This window comes from Perca fluviatilis, chromosome 2 (assembly GCF_010015445.1).
Source record: "Perca fluviatilis chromosome 2, GENO_Pfluv_1.0, whole genome shotgun sequence".
Classification (NCBI taxonomy): Eukaryota; Metazoa; Chordata; class Actinopteri; order Perciformes; family Percidae; genus Perca; species Perca fluviatilis.
The window spans coordinates 32,071,843-32,094,842 of NC_053113.1; the positions used below are offsets into that span (position 1 = coordinate 32,071,843).

The 23,000-nt window shown below is 40.9% G+C and overlaps 1 protein-coding gene across 1 annotated transcript; it reads right to left on the reverse strand.

The window, feature by feature from the left end:
- Positions 1-1,647: 1,647 nt before the first annotated feature.
- calm3a (calmodulin 3a (phosphorylase kinase, delta)) lies at positions 1,648-9,203 on the reverse strand. The gene is made up of 6 exons (XM_039782713.1): positions 8,993-9,203; positions 5,719-5,749; positions 4,985-5,128; positions 4,392-4,498; positions 3,616-3,751; positions 1,648-3,308 (listed from the first exon to the last, which is right to left on the reverse strand). Exons 1-6 carry the CDS (start codon positions 8,993-8,995, stop codon positions 3,280-3,282), a joined length of 450 nt encoding a protein of 149 aa, XP_039638647.1. The 5' UTR covers positions 8,996-9,203; the 3' UTR covers positions 1,648-3,279.
- Positions 9,204-23,000: the final 13,797 nt, after the last annotated feature.

The window sequence follows — 23,000 nt, forward strand, 5'->3', positions numbered from 1 at the left end:
GTTTTCAGTTATAGGGTCTTGTCTCCTTCCTGTCTCAGCCTCCCTTTATGTGTTGAACTTAGACATTGGCAGTTGAGTTAGAGGACATTGAAACACCACCACCACCTAGTGTTGAAGTCATGGTTAAATCCTTTGCTACTACTGTATGCTGCTCATGTTTGTGGTTTCATTACATTTTTATGGGCCACAGTGTGTACGGTGTCTAAAACTTGACCTTTATACATTTAATATGTCAAAGGTATTTGATTAAAGATAAAAGTGTGGAACGGAAGCTTGGTAAACAATAGTTTTGCGGCCAACTATGGTGGATAGTACAACTTCTTCAGAAGAAGTATTCAGATTCAGATCCTTTACTTTTGTAAAAGTAACGATACCACACTGTAAACTTATTCTATTACAAGTGAAAGTCCTGCATTCAAAATATAAAAGCACAGTATTAGCAACAAAACATATGAAGGACCAAAGTATTGTTGCATTATCATTTAAGTGGTGCATTCATTGGTTGAGGTGGACAGCTGTATATACTTTTGGGTAGTTTAATCTATAATATTGCATCTAACTGTATAGAGTCATCATATATTTTGTATGTACCATTGTAGAACTATAGCTGTCAAATAGTAGTGGAGATAAAAGTAGAAACATTTTTGTGGCTGGGTTAGCTCAGTTGGGAGAGCAGGTGCACATGTATAGAGGTTTATTCCTCAATGCAGTGGCCATGGGTTTGACTCCGACCCTTTGCTGCATGTCATTCCCCCTCCTCCTGTGAAAATAAATGCCTAAAAAAAATCTTTGAAAGGAAAAACATTTTTCCTCTGAAAGAGTATAAAGTGGCACACAATTAAATTACTCAAAAAAAAGTACAAACACCACCAAAGTAAAGTACTTGAGTAAATGTACTTAGTTGCTTTCCACCCCTGGAGAAAATGGAGATTTGAGGCTTTCTCTAAAATAACGGATGCCCAAATAACTTCTGTAACAACCCACTGCTAGTGCTCCTTACAGGTATGATTTATAATTAACGTGCATTTGATGAAACCAGCATAACTTTTCAAAAAAAATACCTATAATGAATACGACATTATTGCACAGCGGCGGGGAGCTACAGCATTGAGCATCTCCAGCCTGCCATTACACAACCATAGAGATAATCACACCTGCCTTTGATGCTACAGTTCTGCTGAGAGTGCTCTTGTTTCTTAATTCATTTTCCTCATCTACTTAAAGCGATTAGCATGATGCCGCACATCTACCTGCCCTAGATAATAACGCCCCGTCCCATTGGTTGTTGCCGGTCACCAAGAAGGCGTGTTGTTTGCATTATGCGTGTGTGTGTGTGTGTGTGAAAAGGTCATGACCCTAGCTGACCTGGATTACCACAGGCTCCTGTAGCAATCTCATGAGCCTCTAATTATAGCCTGCGCCTGGGATAGTGTCTGCAGTAAATGGCTAGGGTGACTTGCCCTCACCCAATCTAAGATGGTCTGGATGGGATTAGTGTTCCTTTCTGGCACAGGGACACCGGCAGGGCAAGGATATAGCGTGATATTGCAGAATGGTATTTATGAACGTCATTGGCCTTAAACCAATAGAAACAAGATGCATGTAAAATAGGTTCATGTCAGATTAAGCATCACAGTGAAATGCAGGTGAAGTAAAGCTCAATTTATTGATTTATGGAAAATATATCACATCTTTACATTTGAGATACCTTCAGAAGTTTACAGTCCATTTACTTCCCGACATCCGAATTAAAACGCCTCAAGCAGAGCAGTATTTAAGTTCCGTGCCTTGAGGAAATCACAAGATACCTCCGCTTCACAAATTTAGCCAAACTGTTCAAAAACCTGAACGATCTCACTTCTAAAGTTGAATTCTTTGCTACAACCTCATTTCATCCCTATCTGAAAGTCCCATTCTAAAAGCCCAAATTAAAACACACCACCCCTACCACCAGTAGCTTTTGTGAATATACGTGTATTCTGTTGAGTAAAACAGCAAGCAGATTGAAGTTTGAATCACCAGACTAGAAATCAAAGATCAGACGCCAACAAGGACGAGAAATGAGTGTGTAGCAGTTGTTACAGCAGCAGCAACAGTGACATTTGGTTTCTTTTTCTTCTTTTAAAACAGAACCTTTTTAATATTCATGTGGTTTATACCAAAGTGCAAATATGTTCAACTGCTTGTATTTTTATTTATTTGTTATTATATTAAGTAGATTTATTATATTCTAATGAACTACGAGTCTTGCAAGAAGGTTGAGGCGTTTTAGAGTATTATGGCACATTTCAAAACCAAAGAGAAAACATGTCACAGGTCATTTACTACATCAATAGGCAATGCAAACTTTACGATATATATTTGGTGACCAAAGTTTGTCATCAATACATTAATATTTGAGAACACATTTATAAAGCATTACATCAATATTGTATCATCAGGATATCCGATTGCAGAACAAATATATTAACTGCAGTCCTCAAGTGTTGTTTTCACAATAATCCACCTGGAGCAATACAACATACTACTGTCTCCCAACAGGGCTGCAGGCAATGTAATGCCCACGACTCAAAAGAAGACAATATCATCCCCAAGAGGAATACACCATCAGCACTTTTCAGTCTCTCGTTCTTGTCTCAAGTCTTCAAGGTATAAGGACTGCAACCGAGCACCAGTGAACGCCCGACATCGCAACTATATGCTCTTGCAATAACCAATAGTGACACAAATTTTACGGATATATAGCTATAGAGTAATGTATATACCTCCAGTGTGTACACAGTCTGACCACTACCTCTGATGGGATCAGAGCCTCCTTGTCGTGACAGGAGACCGCCACGGAAAGGATGCATGCAAGAAGAGTACTCAATTCAGTATTTAGAGCTCTTTGTTGAATATTGGAAATCATTAAAAAGCCAACTTCTCTATACCAACTGTAGCATGGGTTCCTATCCCTCTGCCTCTTCAGTGTTGCTCTTTCCTCTAAATTTAAAATCGGGAGCTGAGTGACTCAGCAGAATCTTGGTCTGAAGACGGGGCTTAGGCCCTCTTAAAGCTTGGTCCATTAACTTCTCTAGGGATTACTCTGTTGGTGTTTGCTAAACAGATACCTTAGAAGTATTTGGATGTACTGAAGCACAAATTGTTGAATTCCACAAATAAGTGATTTTTTTTTGGGGGGGGGGGTTGTTTATCGTTTGACAATCGTTCCTTTTTTGGTTCTTAAAGACAGTGATCTTAGGAGGACAAGCAACTTTGAGAGAAATTTCAGGGTTCTCTTCACTTGGCAGTCATCATTTGGACAAACTCTGTGAAGAGCACAGGAAACAATGTTTAAATGACACATTCTTGGTACAGGAAACTGTTAAACTGATGTCAGAGCCTACCATAAAGCTTATGCTGTAACTGACATTTTTCCTGGTTTGTGTCTTAGTAATGTAACAATAAGTGTGTTCCTTGTTCTAATACATTTCAGTAAACACAGATTATGTTGTAGTGAAAACAAGTCAAGTGGCAAAAAGAAAAATGCAAAAGCAGCTGCAGGGTTGTAATTAGTGTTAATTGTATCATCTGCAACACTAAAAATGGCATGACAACCAAAAAAGAACATCTCACCCTCATAGTTGACTTGACCATCGCCATCAATGTCAGCCTCACGGATCATCTCGTCCACCTCCTCATCAGTGAGCTTCTCCCCTAAGTTGGTCATGACGTGCCGTAGCTCGGCTGCACTGATGTAGCCGTTCCCATCCTGCCAATGGCCAACAGAAGCACTATGGTTATTGTATCTATTTACTATTTTACATAGTGTTACATGTGCCTATAGGTTGCATCCTCCATTCCCTTTTGAGCCTTTGTTTGTTCCTTTTAATGGAGGCCGTAACACATAGCAGCTAAAAGCTGAACATTGCTGAAGTTAGTTTCAGTGTCTCTACTATGGTGTTCTACATCGGCTTAGCCAGTATTACTTGATTATCTCTACAGTATTCTCAGTACAAGGAGTTTACTGTTCTCTTCAACTCCAGTTTTATTTATGAAAACTGTACTTCTTTAGCCTTACCTGTACTTCGAGCTGAATGCTAAACATTTGCATATTAGCATGCTTAACATTATCGTTCAGCTACCAGAGGAACATTAATGAAAAGCCTTTTAATGAACCAAAGTGCTAGTCATAGAAAAATAAAACGGTGACCTTTGTTACAGCTCAATACCATGCACAAATGTATCTCCAAACAAGAATTTATTACATGAAGGGGTTTGAACAGGTTTTGTCTTTTCCGAACGTGGGTAGCTTGCCATCCCAAGAATACAAAGGATATACACATCTGTGGCAAAACCTGCGTTCCTAATTTTGTTGAGTGGTGCTAGTAAATATTCTCGTCCTAACATACCTTGTCAAAGACTCTGAACGCTTCCCTGATCTCCTCCTCACTGTCTGTATCTTTCATCTTCCTGGCCATCATAGTCAGGAACTCAGGAAAGTCAATTGTACCATTACCTACACAGTCATACAAACAGGAAAGAAGTGAGGGTTATGGTGTTACTTTGGTCAGCAAGTAAGTACTCATAAATTAAGCATATAAATCCAAGAGGACTTACGGCCCAACAGATACATCTGCATTACTGATACTACTGGCCAATATGAGCTTATCCAAGGAATCTGTATCTGCGCATATGCACGTAAAGTTTAAAGCATACAGCATTATCACTAAACTAACAGGGAGGTGTAATGTGGTAGACGACGACCGCCACCAGCGGAAATTGTCACATTTCTTAAGCATGACATAAATGTCACGATAGTAATTAAAAAGCCAAGTGCTTCTACTGATACCCTGAATAGCTTCACACCGCATATACTGGTGAGACTTTCCAGTAATTTTATTTCCGGCAAAGAGGAACATTTGACATGAAGATTACCCATAAAATTGTAGTAATTATAAGTTTCAACAAGTATAATTTTCTCGCTCGTGTTGCTTTTCCTCACCATCTGCATCCACCTCATTGATCATGTCCTGCAGCTCAGCCTCAGTGGGGTTCTGTCCCAGAGAGCGCATCACAGTCCCAAGCTCCTTGGTAGTGATTGTACCATCACCATCCTTGTCAAACAGCGAGAACGCCTCCTTGAACTCTGTACATTTACAGGAGTAACACCGTTAGTTTGTCACAAGCGTTCAGGTTCATGCAGACACTTCACTTGCAGTCTTTCAAGCGGCCTGAATAGAAAACACATGCTAAGCATTAACAGAGTCTGTGCATGATAATGATAATTTAATGCTAGGAAGGAACTAAACATGTGAGGTGCTGGACTGATATGTCTAAAACTGACATATGTTATGAAAAATGTGCACACATAACGTTAGGCATACTGAGTGTCAGGATCCCATTTTTCCTATTCTGTTGATCCCTCATGTCTTATTGCCTGCATCGACCTCTGTAATTTTTCGGATAGGCAGCTTATAAAAACTTAGTGCTGGGTTCTTTACCCTGCTGTTAAACGGAATTGAAAAGGAGGCACCTTCACGCAATACAAAGTCATGGGAGATCAATGAATTGTTTCCCCCTCCGGTGTGGGCAGGATTTAAATGCTTTGTCTCCATGTCCTCACACACCTGTGGTTACTTAAATATCTTAAAAACACCCTCGTTTCTTAGGTTTGGTGAAGACTTAAGGAGCTGCTAAGCCTAAAACAAACCAAACATGGTTAAGGTAGGCTCTCACCAGCAATCTGTTCCTCAGTCAGCTGATCAGCCTGTTAACAAAAGAAGAAGACATCGATAAAACACTGATAGTCCATCATGAAAATAATCATTTCATCATCATATAAATGTTCTTTGTTCTGTAGACCGATGCAATTTTTTTGTGTTGAAAAAGCAGTCAAATGTTAAATTGAGCTGGTTAGTTGAAATTTTAAAATCATAATGCTAGGGCAGACATAAAATGAGTGCTAGAGCACCTTTAGTGCACAACATATGTTATGGGATCCTAAATCAATAAGTCAACTGATTCCAAACAATATGTATAAAGCGACATGAGTAAGTTGTTAAGTGTCGGGAGCGATTTTTTTTTTTTTTTTTTCTACCACTGCAAACTCACATACTGACACAGCTGCTGTTCTTTGTGAAGAAGGGAACTACAAACTTTTCAAAAGTCAACCTTTCATGCCTTTATTTTGGGTGAATCTTCCAGTACTATGATTATAGAAATGAAAGCTTTGGATAGGCCTAAGTAGGAACACCTGCAGCAGACTTCACTGTTTAATCAGTACACAGATCTATGTGAATGCAAATGCACTCTAAACAAACTAATTCAAAACTGTGATACTATCTGACATTGGGCCCAGTCATTGCCTATGACGTAGCTTAAGACTATCCTTACAGATGTAAGGCAATAAAACAGCTAAAATAGTGTTTCATAAGTATGTCCTTTATCAGGAGGGTGCCTAATAAAAAGGACAAACTAATTGCTGTGCCTTATACTATATTAAAACTGGTATTTTATGCAATAAGAGATTTGGACACATGTATTCTATTTAATCTCAAACGTAAAACTTGTTGCATTACTGGAGTAAAGTAATTGAATAAATAGTCATATTGCTTGCAGAAAGTGGAACCCCATAGACATTAGTTTATCGGGTTTTTTTTTTATTAAGAGAACACACATTACCGTTTTACACAAACCCACAGTGATAAGATGTGTGTGCCAATGTTAGCCAAATCTCTTAAAATAAGTTTTACTTTTGCATTCTTACAATTGGTTTTTCAACTTCATTTGATAAGTCACTGCCATCCTCGTGAGGTCTTACCAGGCCTGTCTAAGTCAGTCAACATGCCCACTTCAGGCTGAGAAAGTGTGATGAGGGACGGGTATAAATACTGCACAGCCCGAAATACACACGCCTGCTATAATTAGTGAGACACGAACAGGGTCGCCAAAGTAGCACACTGAATATCACCGCAACTAGCCACCTCTTTGTATCTTTTTTACTGAACAGATGTGAGGCTCGGTTAATCATCATTGACTAACCCCTGTGCTAACTGTTGCTTGACAGTGCTTGTTGTTTTTTGTCTGTGTGTAGTCCTTCACGCTGTCATGAAATTATGCTCAGATGACTTGGAAACAACTGGCATGATCAGGTATTACAAGAACTTAACTGCTGCATACAATAAATCCTAGAACAATATAGTATTAGTGCTCATACTTGAGTAGAACCAAAAGTTGTAATTAAGCAATCAATTGAACTTTTATAGCTACAGAGCTAGTGCATGAAATAAACAAACATCTTGTTTCCATTGTGTCCGTGATTGCACCACAGCACAAGCAATTTGTTTCTAACCACCCCTTGCTTGTTCAAAATCAAAGAGATCAAAGCTAACATTTCTGTAGCTCGGGGTGGTGGTATTGCCACGTGTTCTTTGGGTCAATTTATTTCAATGAGTCACCCCGTTGGTTTGGGGGAATAAAAAGGAAGAAGCAAGACTGCAGAGTATTCACTCTGTCCACTGCCAACCAATTCAGAGGTGCTGATTCTGAAGCAAGCAGTGTCTGGATCAGGGCATGGCACCGTTAAGAGGATTTGTTCAGCTGCTGTGAAAAGTGCTTAGCAAAACAGAATTGCTGCTTTTCAACTCATCAGTAAACAAGAGATCATATCATATTTTCTGATGTCCAGTACAGAAAACTACAAATGCTTTTAAAAATCATACAGTCAAGGCACGCACATTCTGTTTAGGCAGTATGTGACTGAATAGGATATTTTAGTTTCCTTAACATCTATTAAAGACCATGTGTCTGTTCATGCACAATACGGATAAAACGAGTAGTGAAAGATTAAGGGTAAGACACAGGGGCAGGGATTCGTTTATAGTGCCACAATATAGCTTATTATATTTTTAGTTCCCATTTTGGAGGGTGCACTGCGGGTCCTGCCTACTGCACCAAGCGTGGTTTGGTTCAATGCGGGGGGAAGGGAGGCGCGGAAGGAGGGGTTGCAAAAAACACTTTCAGCAGGAGCAGAATGCGGTTCAACGTTATGGCGTAACACGTAACGGAGGAAATGCTGTCATGGTGGTGTTGCGATAACACATAGTCCAAAATGTTGCAACATAATCTCCATGCAATATGACAAACAATTGTTGCTAACGGTGAGCTGCAAACCACAACCTGTGAGCTGTGTTATTACGTAACCGCAGTTGGTTGCGATGTTAAAACCTTTTTTCGCTTGTTGCGCATGTCACGCTGTATTAAAAGCACTCTGCTGATATGCCTGCAAGAGGGTACTATGCATGTTGCAGCAACTTGTTATGTGGGATGTCAAAATGGTAGCTAGTTAGCAAGACAGTTAGGCAGAGTTTTGATATCTGTGACTTGCAAGATTAACACTGGACGGTCTATTTTTACCCAGCACCTCCTCACCACCACCACCACCACGCCCACTCTCGACTGAAAGCAAACGATAAAAACGCTGCAAACCTTGATCCGAGCATGGAGGTTAAACCACAGAATTTGCAAACACTTGAGCAAATCAGCTAACGTTAAATGATAGATATAACGTTACGATTATAGCAGGAAACAGGCTGTCCCCTTCCTCTCGCAGCACGACGTGTACATAATGTTGCGCACATGACAGATAATAAAGAAAACCGTTTTCTTTCATCAACTGCTGAGTAACGTTACAAGAAAAAACAATGACCAACATCGTGATTAATTGACAATAAAGGGATTATCGGTAACATTATGTGCCCGATACACCGCATGGTTTACTGCAGTTATCTAGCTGGCTAGCTAGCATTAAACATTAAAAAGCTATCGTTACCTTGGGTGGAGTTATAATATGGGTTACTATATAACTAGCGGAGGATATTCTTTAATGTTATAACGATTACTTGTGGCTGTTATTTCAAAACCGCCGCAAAGCAGTGTAACGTTAATGAATGTTAACCATCTAGCTAGCTACCGTTGCTAACGGTTAGCCTGTAACGTTAACGTTACTCACCATTGTCCCTTTGACGTTTCAAGCTCCGTGAAGATGACAAAACGCCCAATGTAAGGTTTTGTATTGACCTTACTTAGAAGACAGTTACTCTGATGAAGTACTTAAATGATATCACCCTTTATTACAATATACGGTTCAGTATATCTGTGGAGACTGTATCCTTATGTTGCACCAGAGTAGCCCCGGAAACCTCAATCTAGCGCCACCGGTCTGCAACGCCTCTATTTGAGTAGTGTATCCCTCCGCCGGTACAGATTTGGCCCTCCCACTCAACGCATTGCCAAAATACTAAACACTTCCCATGTGAAAGTGTTTTAATTGTAATATACATTATTTACGTTACTAAATGTCCATTTGACACATAACAAAGTGCAATACCACTTGTTTTTGCTCTATATAAACGAAGCGCGCAAAGATATCCCACGTCTCAATGGAAGATTAACAATGTCAGTTGTCAGGGCTGCTGGTTCCGGAAGTTTTTTTTAGCATTCGATTAGTAGGCTATTGTTTTTTTTTTATACTTTTACACTATAAGAGAAATGTGATAGAATAATATTATACATATCAGATATATTAAACATATTTGCAGATTCTAAGAGTTATAGAATTGTTAGATTAAAAAAGTATTCTATGAACTATTATAACTTTAAAAATTAAATAGTCATTGAACCATGAAAAAAAAAATAATAATAATTATATCATGATAATTTAAATAAATGAACCGGAAACTTAAAGACCACCTGGCTGAGGGCCACTGACCCCTGGGAGTCCCCAGATGGCCAGACCCCACATTGAAAATCACTGCTTTACACATCTTCCATCACAGACTGAAACCTTGGCCCATAAAAAACTTTCGTTATGCATAAACTGTAGCTGTCGACCCTGTTAATCTCACTCAATTTTGCAGCCTAACTTTCCAGCTGCATACAAGCAACAGAACTAAAACAGAGTTCTATCATTTAAAGGGGTGATAGAATGCAAAACCGATTATAGTCATAGTTGAATAACGACAGTTCGGTGGGTAAATAGGACATACATAGAAGCTCAAAATCCCATTGACACCCCTTTACTATGAAAATCTCATATTTTGAAACTGCCGCTGAAAACGGGCGAATCCCAACAAAGCTGGAAGTTGACGTCAACCTCCCAAAAACCGGAACCTTTGTCACGCCCATGGGTGTATTAAGAGAACGGTCACGCCCCAACATTTACATAGGCTACACAACTGACCTGAGATCAGTTAGTCTTCCGAATCTAGGTCGCGCAGATCTCTGCTATTCCATTACAAAATTCACTTCTGAAACTTTTTTATGCGAGAAATCAACTATGTAAGGCTCAAATATGGGCCACTTTACGAAAATGGATGGCTAATTGCAAATTTTGTCCGACTGTGTGTCGGAATTCAGCGCCGGTGCTGCCTGTGTTGTTGCCTCGCCGCCCGACCTGCCTTCCTTCACACACCCCGGCCTGCTATGAGGTACTTGGAGCTCCGTCACGACTGGCAGCCAACAGCACTCCATACCCGCGCAAAGTCACTGTTTTTTGGATAATGGACTACTAAACGCCGCTGCTCTGACAGAGCTCCAGGACCTGCAGCTCCCCTCTTCCTGCTAGCTAAATGCCCGGTGTATGTGAGTGAGAGCGCGGTCAGCGAGCTTGTTACGCCAGCAATCTGTTACCACAGGTTCCAGTTAATCTTTTAATGTGTGTAATTATAATGTGTTGAGTTATTTAAACAAACGATTGGGGAAATAAACGGCGCTTGTCCCTGAGTCTCATTGATAGAGCCTGTGGCTGGATGTAGCTCTATCAATGAGAGCTAGCTCCTCTTAGAATTCCTCTGGAATTCACAAATATTCATTAACTTGAAATCGGACACCGTTGTTAGCTTTATAAGACCTTTAGGGAGATGTTGTATAAGTGGCGTGACGACATTCAAACTGTAAATATAAACAAATTACGCTGAAAATGAAGCTAACTATCTGTGATTTGTAGCTAGCTACACATAGCTAGGATTGAAGGGACAGTCATAGCTAACGAAACCCCCACTGTTCACAAAAATTCATTAACTTGAAATCGGACACAGTTGTTAGCTTTATAAGACATTTAGGGAGATGTTGTATAAGTGGCGTGACGAAATTCAAACTGTAAATATAAACAAATTATGCTGAAAATGAAGCTATCCGTGATTTGTAGCTAGCTACACATAGCTAGGATTGAAGGGACAGTCATAGCTAACGAAACCCCCACTGTTCACAAAAATTCATTAACTTGAAATCGGACACCGTTGTTAGCTTTATAAGACATTTAGGGAGATGTTGTATAAGTGGCATGATGAAATTCAAACTGTAAATATACTTTATTTATGCCGAAAATGAAGCTAACTATTCGTTATTTGTAGCTACACATAGCTAGCCGCAAGGGACAGTAGATAGATAAACTCCCACTGTTCACAAAAATTCATTAACTTGAAATCGGACACCGTTGTTAGCTTTAAGATCTTTAGAGATATGTTGTATAAGTGGCGTGAAAAAATTCAAACTGTAAATATAGCTAGCTACTCTAGTTATGCCGGCAGTTGACAGCCAGCCTAGATTAACTGGAACTGTTGTAAAAGATTGCTGGTGTAACAAGCTCGCTGACCGCGCTATCACTCTCACACACGGGCCATTTAGCTAGCAGGAAGAAGGGAGCTGCAGGCCGGGGTCTGTGGAGGAAGGCAGGCCGGGCAGTGAGGCAGCAACACAGGCAGCACCGGCAGATGAACTCCAAATTTGCAATAAGCCATCAATTTTCGTAAAACGTCCCATATTTGAGCTTTATATAGTTGATTTCTCGCCTAAAAAAGTCTCAAAAGTGAATTTTAATAACATAATAGTCCGACAAACAATATATAACTTTGCAGTGAGACCTGCTGTCGAGTCTCCCATGTGTTTCTATGTAGTTTGCTCAAACCGATCAGCACGTAGCTCATTCTGAATATTCATGAGCATACCATATTTGGAAGAAAAGCTCTTGTTCCAAATAGAGCCATATTCACAGGGTAGTTAAGGGCCTAATAAAATAGCAATCGGGCAGTTTTCAGCCCAACCAATGTTACATACCCCATTAGGAGACCTTAAGGAACAGTGTAAAATACCCTATATAATCATTCTATCACCCCTTTAAAGAATATTTCCATGGCCAGGCCTTTTCTTTCTCCCAGTGATAAAGAGGAGCATGTGCATCATTTTATTTGAGAGTACGTTCAACTACTGCAGTGCATTGTTCACAGGTCTCTGTCACAAACTGGCCAAACGGCCATTAGGCTTGCCGCGGTAGTCTTTGTTGCCAGTGTTGCACGTCTATATCCACATTACACAAGTCTTACACTTCCGGGATTGCTCCGTTGCTGATGGAAATTCCGCCAGATTCACTCATTTAGATTCACAACGGATATCACTGGATATCCGTTGCCTTGGACTTCCTTTGCGTTGGCATTTTAAACTCTGGTCGATTTACGAGGACTACAACCTTTTCTCAGATCTGCAGGATAAATCCAGACAGCTAGCTAGACTATCTGTCCAATCTGAGTTTTCTGTTGCACGACTAAACCAACCTTTGAACGTACACATGTTCCACAAGTTCCTTTCCGAGGCTATTTTGCAGAGGTGCTGTTGATCTATACGGCGCTTGGCGCCGCCCAAGACGATTGTGATTGGCTAAAAAAAATGCCAATAAACCAGAGAACGTTTTTCTCCCATCCCGGAATGCTGTGTGAACTCGCAAGACCCTTCTCCGCACCGCTGAGGAGGTAGGTCTGGCAATGCGAGACTACACGGTGGTAAGGCATACACCGAATGCATTGCTTGCCCACCGCCTGTATCGTCATTTAGTTTTTACAAAAATAAAACTAATTTAGTTTAGCGTATTAGCACCCACATTCATCAAATAAAATAAAAAAAACTGATAAAATATTTTTAAAATCGTCCCGTGTGAACCAGGCTTTAGTTAGTTAGAAGTCCCTAAAGCCTGGTTCACACGGGACGATTTTAAAATTGTCTGACGATTTTCCAATCCTGAGAGACCCCACACACGGCGTTAAAAAATCACGGGTCTAACAGTTTTGGTCGTACAGTGTGTGGTGCGCAGCACACGGCAAAATCAACACATCACACACGAACCGATTTGACTGCCGAGCATTCCCAGGTCAGACGTGACTTCAGAGTAAACAATCATGGCGGATGCAGTGGCGATAGTTTGTAGTTTGTTTTTAACCGAAAAAAAACATTATCAAAAGAAAAGGCGATGGTCAAATAAGTGGAGACAACGCGAGCATGGACTATAGTTGTTTTTTCTCATCGAAATGTCGTTACATACTACACAGATTAATTACCGTTGAAATACACGTTCATATATTTGTTTCCATGTACTCTGGTGGACTGCAGTTGTGGATGTAGTTATGCCCATCGACTTTATTGTATGCCACAGTCCACAGGCTGCGTGCTCGTTTGTCCCCGGGGGACACCACACACGAGGAGAAATCGGGCCAAAAAAATCCAACATGGTGGATATCCCCGATTTGAGATCGGAGCGGTCCCGGCAGTCTTAACACAACACACACGGCAGGAATATCTGATCAGATTATTTTACGACAATCGGAGCATCCTTAAGATTGTCAGGAGGGGTGAATCGGGGCTAAAATCGGCCTAATTATCCTGCCGTCTGTACCAGGCTTAACCCAAACTGTGGAATGGAATGTATGCCTCTAGATCTAATGCCTGGCTCACACTACAGGAGTTTTAGGCCAATTTATGCCCGATTTACCCCTCCCGAGAATCTGAGAAAAAATCTTGTCGAGGACCTCGACTGGTTCCGATGTTAGGCGCAGATTATCTGGTAATGTGAGGCGTTCACAGATCCTCCCGATCTGCTCGCAGACACATCGGGGCCACTGATAATATCAAACGTGTTTGATATCTAGGATTATAATCGGGCGTGAAACGACTATGATTACGTCAGTACTTCCACAATAGCCAATGAGAGACAGGTCTGCAAGGAGACCGAAGTGACGGAAACTTTTGAAAATGTCCGCGAAAGCAGCTGTAGTACGGGTCCGGTGGACAACTGAGTTGGAAGAAAGGATGGTGGAGATGTGGCAACAGCACGAGTGCCTGTTTAATGTATCATCAAAAGAGTATCATAATCGGAATGATAAAGAGAAGAGCTGGGGAGAGATCGCTTCAGATTTGGACCACCTGGGTGAGTGTACAAAGTTGCTAGTCCACCAGCTAGCAAATATAAACATTAGATCTAGTATTACTACAGCAAGTTGCCGTGACACAGGATTTTAAAATCCTGTGCCACACTGTCACTCCTGTAGTGTGAGCCAGGCTAAGGCTAAGGGCACCAATATCAAGGCTTAAAAGCACCTACTAAAAACTCACCTTTTGTCCATTATAATCACCCCATAATTTGCTATGACTACTCCACTGCCAATTTTAAATCATATACATTTCTGTACAGTTTTTGAATATTACAATAATGATGATAATGATAATTGGATGGCTGTGGTTATTGTTATTAATCAATCTGCATTGGAAACCAGCAATACAGTGTATTGTAATACTACCTTCTGCTTTTAAACAAGGTTATATGAAGATCCGATAATCTCTTGAACCAGAAGCAATTTTCTATTAAAACACACAAACATTGCAATGAGTAAAGCCCTCTACATACTTGGGACAAGATCTTTATTTGTGCAGGTTAGATTTTCAGTGTACTGTTACTGCACTTCAGTACAGTATACTTGTGTTTTCATGTGAGTTAAGGCCGCCCAGCAGAGGGAGACATTGCTCTAGTATTGCCTACCAAGCAGCCAAAGGTGCTAAAGTGGCACAAAGTGTGCATCTGAAATGAGGTAGAGAATGTTTAGTCGAGGAACAAGAACAAATGAATGAATGCGGGAAACAAATTTAGGAATTTGAAACATAGGTGATAGGATAGGTGATTCCTGCTCAGATAACAAACATTCAGCTTTTTGTGTACATCTCCAGGGGTAAACTATAGATAGATCGACACAGGATTTCACAGAAACAATTAAGCATATAAACATTTTATTGGCAACTCTACTGTCATCTGTGCAAAGTTTGGAGGATTTTTTTTCTTACAAAGATGCAAAACTGTATGCTGTCAAGGTCTACCATAGTGCCATACATTTTGTGACCAGAGCCCTTTTATAACACCCACCACTGCAACATCTATGCATTAGTTGGCTGACCCTCGTTACACACTCGATGCTTAACTCACTGGTATGTACTCATACGCTGTACTTAAGCTCACTGGTCACAATAGCTTTACCCACTCTAGCTCAAACAGATACATCTCTTTGGTCACCCCGTCACTCCTTCCAGTTCTCAGCTGCAAATGACTGGAATAAACTACAAAAAACCCTGAAACCCTGAAACCCTTATCCCACTAACCGCCTTTAAAGTACTTCTGTCTGGGCTCCTGTCCAATCATTGTACTGACTGTTCTCAATCATCCAGGCACTGTTTTGCACAACCTTATTCCATTATTATCTGTCATGTCCCATTGCATAGTTGCATAGTTGCTCATCTTCACCTCCACTGCTATCACTCTTTTGCACTTTTCCATCTGCCCTGACATGCCCAACTGTTATTCTTCCCACCATTGTTGTCGTACAATTTTTGCACATCTATTGATCTACCTCACTAACTAGACCACAACTTGCACCAACTGTATAGTGACTCTTTACTACATTTCAACATTTATATAGACTGTCTATTTATACTGTGTTATTATCATATCACTTTCGCATATCCATTGACTCACTTATACCGCACTTTGCGCCGGCTTTGTAATACCTACCTAATCTGTATTTTATGTAGCCTATTGTATTTTGTATTTTTGTACTGTACTGAATGTAACTGTATGTTGTCTTGCACGTTTATGGTTTATTCTTGGCCAGGTCGCCTTTGCAAATGAGAATCTGTTCTCAATGGCCTACCTGGTTAAATAAAGGTTAAATAAATAAATAAAATAAAAACAATAAAAACAGCCACAAAAGAAACCTGCATGCCCATGAGGTTGAAGTGGACATTGTTGCTTGTCGCTTGAGTATCAGGTCTATTTTACTATAAGATGAATGTTTAAAAATTCTCACACACACTTTCTTTCAGCCTCTCTCCATGGACAGATTACTGATCGGGTATATAGGCCCGGGGCCTTAAGCCAGAACCTGTGTTTTAAGTGATAGTTAACAGTTCTTGTTGGAAGTTCAATCAAATTGCTACAAACATACATCGTTTGTAGTAGTTTTGTGTCTCTCTAAGTCCAGGTGTCTTGCTCCTATAGGAAGGGTTGGGGGGGGGTCTTTTACAGGTCTGTGCCCATGAGCATGCTGTTTTATAATCCGTCCTTTCCTCCATCTCAATTCAGCTCATTTCATGTTAGGAAAGAAATAGTCATGTGACAAAATTAGGACACCCTATGAAAATGTGTGTTTAACATATTTAGACATATGGCTATTTAATATCAATGTTAACAATACTGAGAGATTCAAGTAATATAACTAAACAAGTAAAACTGAAGAAAATACTTTCTGAACTAAAACTTTCTGTAAAATGTAATAAAATAAACATGCAATTTCTGGTGAGGAATAAATTAGGACACTCCCACATTTTGTCCCACTTAAAATGGGTAAAGTCAAAAGAAGATTGTTGCAGCTTATGAGTCTGGTAAGGGATTTAAAAAGATCTCAAAAGAGTTTGAAATCAGCCACTCCACTGTCTGGAAAATAGTGTACAAGTGGAGGACATTCAGAACAACTGCCAACATGCCCAGGTCTGGCCATCCAAGCAAGTTCACCCCAAGAGCAGACTGTTGATGTGAAAGTGCATGCCTCTACAATGATTAAGAGACTGCACAAGTTTATTCTTCACAAGAGGTGTTAAAGGAAAACCTTTACTCTCCAAGAGAAACACTAAGACCAGACTGAAGTTTGCCAGAGAGAACGTAGACAAAGAACATGACTTCTGGAATAATGTTCTTTGGACAGATGAGTCTAAAATTTAATTATTTGGACATCAGAACAGACATGTTTGGCACACACCAAATACAGCGTTCTAGGAAAAGAACCTCATACCATCAGTGAAGCATGGAGGTGGAAGTGTCATCGTTTGGGGATTCTTTGCTGCAGCAGGACCTGGCCAGCTCACCATCATAGAATCCATCATGAATTCTACAGTGTATCAGAGGGTGCTTGAGCAACATGTGAGACCATCTGTAAGAAAATTAAAGCTGAAGCGGAACTGGACCCTGCAACATGACAATGACCCTAAACATACCAGTAAATCCACCAAGGACTGGCTGAAAACTAAGAAATGGAGAGTCCTGGAATGGCCCAGTCAAAGCCCAGATCTTAATCCCATTGAGAAGCTGTGGGGTGACTTGAAACGGGCTTTACATGCAAGACGAGACAAGAGACTGGTAGAGGGTTACAAGAAGCGTCTCACTGAAGTTATTTCAGCCAAAAGGGGGTAACACTAGGTATTAGGGTGTCCTAACTTTTTCCTCAGTTAGAATATGCATTTGTGTTGTCTTTTGTTTAATGAGTAAAACAGTTATTTTGTTGTTAACCTGCAATTAGATCACTTTCTTTTCCAGAGAAACAAACAAGATTAGACATCGATATGTGAACATTTCTTAATGAATAACTGAATATTTAATGGGGTGTCTTAATTTTTTCACATGACTGTATATTGCCAAAGCTATACACTCACCTAAAGGATTATTAGAAACACCATACTAATACTGTGTTTGACCCCGTCCTATCAATATGGGCCAACATTTCTAAAGACTGCTTCCAGCACCTTGTTGAATCAATGACAGAAATAATTCAGGCAGTTCTGAATGCGAAAGGGATCCCCCACACCATTACAACCCCACCACCACCAGCCTGCCCAGTGGTAACAAGGCATGACGGATCCATGTTGAAAAGGAGGTTTGAGGGCTGTGTGGGTGGCTGGCTTGAGACCAGTGGAGGTGTCGGTAAGAACAGTTCTGTCCAATCAATTTCAATTCCACAAATTCTTTTATTCCAAGCATTATCAAGAAGACAGGTTACAGGTTTGTATGGTTACGTGTGTGTGGTTTCTGAGGGGAAAGGATATGGGATATAGTTAGTATCACAAAGCCACAAACAAGGCCACAATAAACAAACATACATTCATTATCTGCTCTGTTCGTAACCTAACAATGAATAGAACTACTCAAATGCACATATCTCAGGTAACTCAAACAAGCAATGTAAACCTATCTCACTTTCAACTGTTCAATATACAGCACCTTTAATAATAATAAATTTAATTTATATAGCGCTTTTCATGGACTCAAAGTCGCTTTACAGGGCAGGGTAGATTATAAAAACATAAAACAAAACGAGCAAACAAAACCAGTAGAACAAAACAAGATACAGATGAAAAAGGGAGGGGGGCAGGTGGACTATGGGTAGGCTGAGGTGAAGAGATGGGTCTTGAGGCGGGACTGGAAGATGGTGAGGGACTCAGAGGTGCGGATCTCTTGGGGGAGGGAGTTCCAGAGCCTGGGAGCTGCTCTGGAGAAGGCTCTGTCCCCAAAACAGCGCAGGTTGGACTTTTGGATGGAGAGGAGACCGGCTGAGGTGGATCTGAGGGACCGTGAGGGTTGGTAGGGGGAGAGGAGGTCAGTGAGGTATGAGGGGCCCCCAGATGGTGGAGGGTCTTTGTAGGTGAGGACCAGGATTTTGTAGGTGATCCGGTGGGAAATAGGAAGCCAGTGGAGTTGTTTTAGGACTGGAGTGATGTGGTGCCAGGATTTGGAGCAGGTAATGAGGCGGGCGGCTGAGTTCTGGACCAGTTGGAGTCGGTTGATGTTGGTAGAGCTGATGCCGAGGAGAAGTGAGTTGCAGTAGTCCAGTCGGGAGGAGATGAAGGCGTGAATGAGTCTTTCAGCAGCGGGGGGTGTGAGAGAGGGTCTGATTTTGGCGATGTTGCGGAGGTGAAAGAAGGAGGTTTTAATGACTTGACGGATGTGAGGCTCAAGGGAGAGGGTGGAATCAAAGATAACGCCAAGGTTGCGGGCCTGGGGAGATGGGGAGACAATGGTGCAGTCGATGGTGATAGTGGGGTTATTGGTTTTGCTGAGTGTGGATTTGGAGCCGATCAGAAGGAATTCTGTTTTGTCACTGTTGAGTTTGAGGAAGTTGTGTTGCATCCAGGTTTTAATAGCTGACAGACAGGAGTTGAACCTTTAAACAGCACAAACAGGAATACAGGAGAGGCACTCACCTTATACTTGAATTAGCACTTTCTTTCAGAGTATGCCAAGTAAAACTATGGAACTTACATAGAGCAATAACGCACACAAAGCAGGAAACACAGCATGTCCAGCATCAAAGAAAGAAACAAACACAAAGGAAGGGCTGTGTGCACAGGCGCTGCCTATTGAGTCTGTGGCTGATTGAGGCCGATTGATTGCAGGTGTGGTGAACTACAGAGAGCTGGAATCTTCCAAACACATGTTCTCATTCTGTTAACGCCAAATTCTGACTCTACCGTCTGAATGTCTCAATAGAAATCGAGACTCATCAGACCAGGCAACATTTTTCCAGTCTTCAACTGTCCAATTTTGGTGAGCTTGTGCAAATTGTAGCCTCATTTTCCTATTTTTAGTGGAGATGAGTGGTACCCGGTGGGGTCTTCTGCTGGTGTAGCACATCCGCCTCAAGGTTGTGTGTGTTGTGGCTTCACAAATGCTTTGCTTCATACCTCGGTTGTAACGAGTGGTTATTTGAGTCAAAGTTGATCTTCTATCAGCTGGAATCAGTCGGCCCATTCTCCTCTGACCTCGAGCATCAACAAGGCATTTTGGCCCCCCAGGGGCCTGTTTCACAAAAGCAGAATATATAAATCCAGGATAACTGATAAAGCGAGGCTTGACCTAGTCTAATCTGTGCATCCTGGCTTGGTGCGTTTCACAAAGGCCAAGCCAGGCTGAGGAGGAGCGACTAGGTCGAGCCAGGCTGAAGTAATTCAGATAAATGCACGTCCACGGCTTTCCTCAAAAGACCACGAGGTCGATCACAGATTTACTGATGCCAAAATGGAGAATACGCATTGTACATACTTTATACAGAGTGAGCAGCAGCTTCTTGTGGAAGTATGACGACATGAAACACATTATTTGTTTAAAAAGAAAAGAAACACGGCCGCTGTAATGAAACAGCATTCAAAAGCGTAGCAGACGATCACGGACCGACTGAATGCGTAATTGTAGCCTAAATATATATATTAACTGACCACGGCTCTGAATTGAAACCGTCATAATCATTCCATTCAAGGATTAGGCTACTAATCATTTTCACAAATTAACAGTTGTACTCTTTGCCTTAAAAGTAAGCAGAATATAATGTTACTCAGGAAAGTTACAATGAAGATCAATTTTCTACAACGCTATAATATGATGCGTAAATATCTCTTTCACTCTGTTTCATTTTTTTTATTTTTTATAGAGGCCGAGTTTCCTTCTCTACATATTATATGCCTTGCTCCCTGTATATATGGACATAGAAAATAAAGACTCTGAAGAAATTGGACTCTAAAATCTAGAAACTATGAAGATAATTAAGTGATAAATTCCATGCACACTGTAAACATGAATGGAACAGAGTATATTCATCAGCTATTTCCACCCAAATATAAGGTCAAAAACCATTGAGGTGTTCTCTCCCTGTTGTTCCATGAATGTACAGTAGCCTACATCACTAGATAGTTACTGGTCCAGTGAACTAAGACTATCATTTGGGAGGATTGTACAATTAGGATATGTTCTTAAAATTGTACAATCCTCCCAAATTATAGTCCCAGTTTACTGGACAACATAAATTGTGTGCTAAGAATGCCAAATACAATGCACATGGAAGTGGAACAAACATGATCCTTATTGTTAAAGAATTAAAAAAAATGAATCAACTGAAATAATTCAAGGTGCATTGGTCAACTATAGAAATGTACAGCATTGCATGCCCTTAGTAACAGACTTCATTTAAAACACATATAACATTTTATCAGCCTTTTCTAATTATCTCAACTGCCATAATATATTCATCAAACTTCTAACAACAATATGAACAGCAGTCTTCATACAGCAATATAACAGTAACAATGACTGTCACATGAATAATTATAAATAAAAAAATAATGGTCACAACTTTAAATAATAACAGTACTTAAATAAACCGCTAAATGCACCTGTTGTATTTTAATCCAGGCTAATAATAACAATAGGGTAAAACCACTGCTGGGTGATCAGAAAAGGCTCCAGGATTAAATAAATCCTGACTGTTAGCCTGGTCAGGAGCAGGCTAGCTGTACAGAATAAATCTCCATGGTGATTTATGTGCCTCCGCTTTCGTGAAACCGAATCAAGGCTTAATTCATCCAGGATAACTGGGAAATCCCGGCTTAATCCCTTATCTTGGTTTTGTGAAACAGGCCCCAGGACTGCAGCATCCTGGATGTTTTTACTTTTTCAGACCATTCTTTGTAAACCCTAGAAATGGTTGTTCATGAAAATCCCAGTAACTGAGCAGATTAGGAAATACTCAAACCAGCCCCTCTGGCACCAACAACCATGCCACGCTCAAAGTTGCTTAGATCACCTTTCGTTCCCATTCTGACATTCAGTTTGGAGTTCAGGAGATTATCTAGACATGGATCACACCCCTAAATGCATTGAAGCAGCTGCAATGTGATTGGTTGATTTAGATAATCGCATTAAGGAGAAATCTTAGCGGTGTTCCTAATAATCTTTAAGGTGAGTGTATAACCACTGGTGATGCAGGTGAATCCAAGGCTGTCAGTAATGGGTTGACCAAAGACAAAAAAAACATAAGTCACTGATGTTCCCTCAGCACTCAACACTACCCAAACGCATGTATTTGCTGTAAATGTTTTAATTGTCAGGATCCTGCCGTGACCGACTGCCTTTGTACCACACGGGGGGCCATTTTGTATATTGTGTTGTGTTTTGTGCCAACACGGTGCAACATGGTCTCATGGCAGTTCATGAAATGGTCAAGTTTTTTTTTTTTAATATATTGATTCATGTACCGGACCCGATTATGTAATTGTTTTCATGGTGCTCAGCACGAAATGGGAATGGCAAGCATAATGGGAAGCCTCTATATGGAGGTTGGGTTTAGAAGAACGGGGAAAGGACATGTCACACGTCGGGACACGACCCGTGGTCTCTTGGGGACACGCAACAACAACGGGACGGTTGTTTTTAGGAAAAAAAAAGAACGGGGAAAGGAACAGTCAACAACGGGGAAATAAAAAGCCACACGTGGGACACTTTTGATCCCCGGTCTCCTTGTTTGACCCATCCACTACCCTGACCAACCTCCCTAGGCGGAGTTTCGACTTTTCATACTACTCCCTACCGTAGTCGTGCTGTGATCACGAAATATGCATCCCATTTAACGACCTGCCGTGAGACTAGGTTATTTGTGCTTGTTGCCGTTTCCCATGTCCTCTGTGTTACCTGTTGGTCATCCCCTTATATGGTCTGCACTTCCTGTCTTGTTAGTTTCCCTCTGTTTCTGCTCTCACCTGTTCCCAATTATGGTCTTGTTGGTCTTGTCCAGTCCCCTGTCTTCCTGTTAATTGGTTTGTGTATTTCTACACCTGCTGTTCCTCTGTCCTTGGTCGGTTCGTCTCTCTGTTTGTCCTGTGAGAGTCCTGTTCGTTTGTAGTTTGTAAGTTGAAGAGTCAGAATAAATGTGTTTGTCTGAACTTCTGCCTGGAAGAGTCTTACATTTGGGTCCTCCTGCTGATCATTCAAATCTCAGACCTTGGATAGTGGATTTCTTGACAAACAGCATCCCAGTGTGTCAGGGTCATTTGTGTGTTGTCCTCCAAATTGCACTACTTCACACACTCTCCCCATGGCTGTAATGTCCAATTTT

What these genes read in the sequence shown, in the direction of transcription:
- calm3a (XM_039782713.1), bottom strand. An exon ending in GACTGAGGAACAGATTGCTG is followed by an intron (nt 5,129 to 5,718) that starts GTGAGAGCCTAC and finishes GTAAATGTACAG; the next exon opens with AGTTCAAGGAGGCGTTCTCG. An exon ending in CAATGAGGTGGATGCAGATG is followed by an intron (nt 4,499 to 4,984) that starts GTGAGGAAAAGC and finishes ATGACTGTGTAG; the next exon opens with GTAATGGTACAATTGACTTT.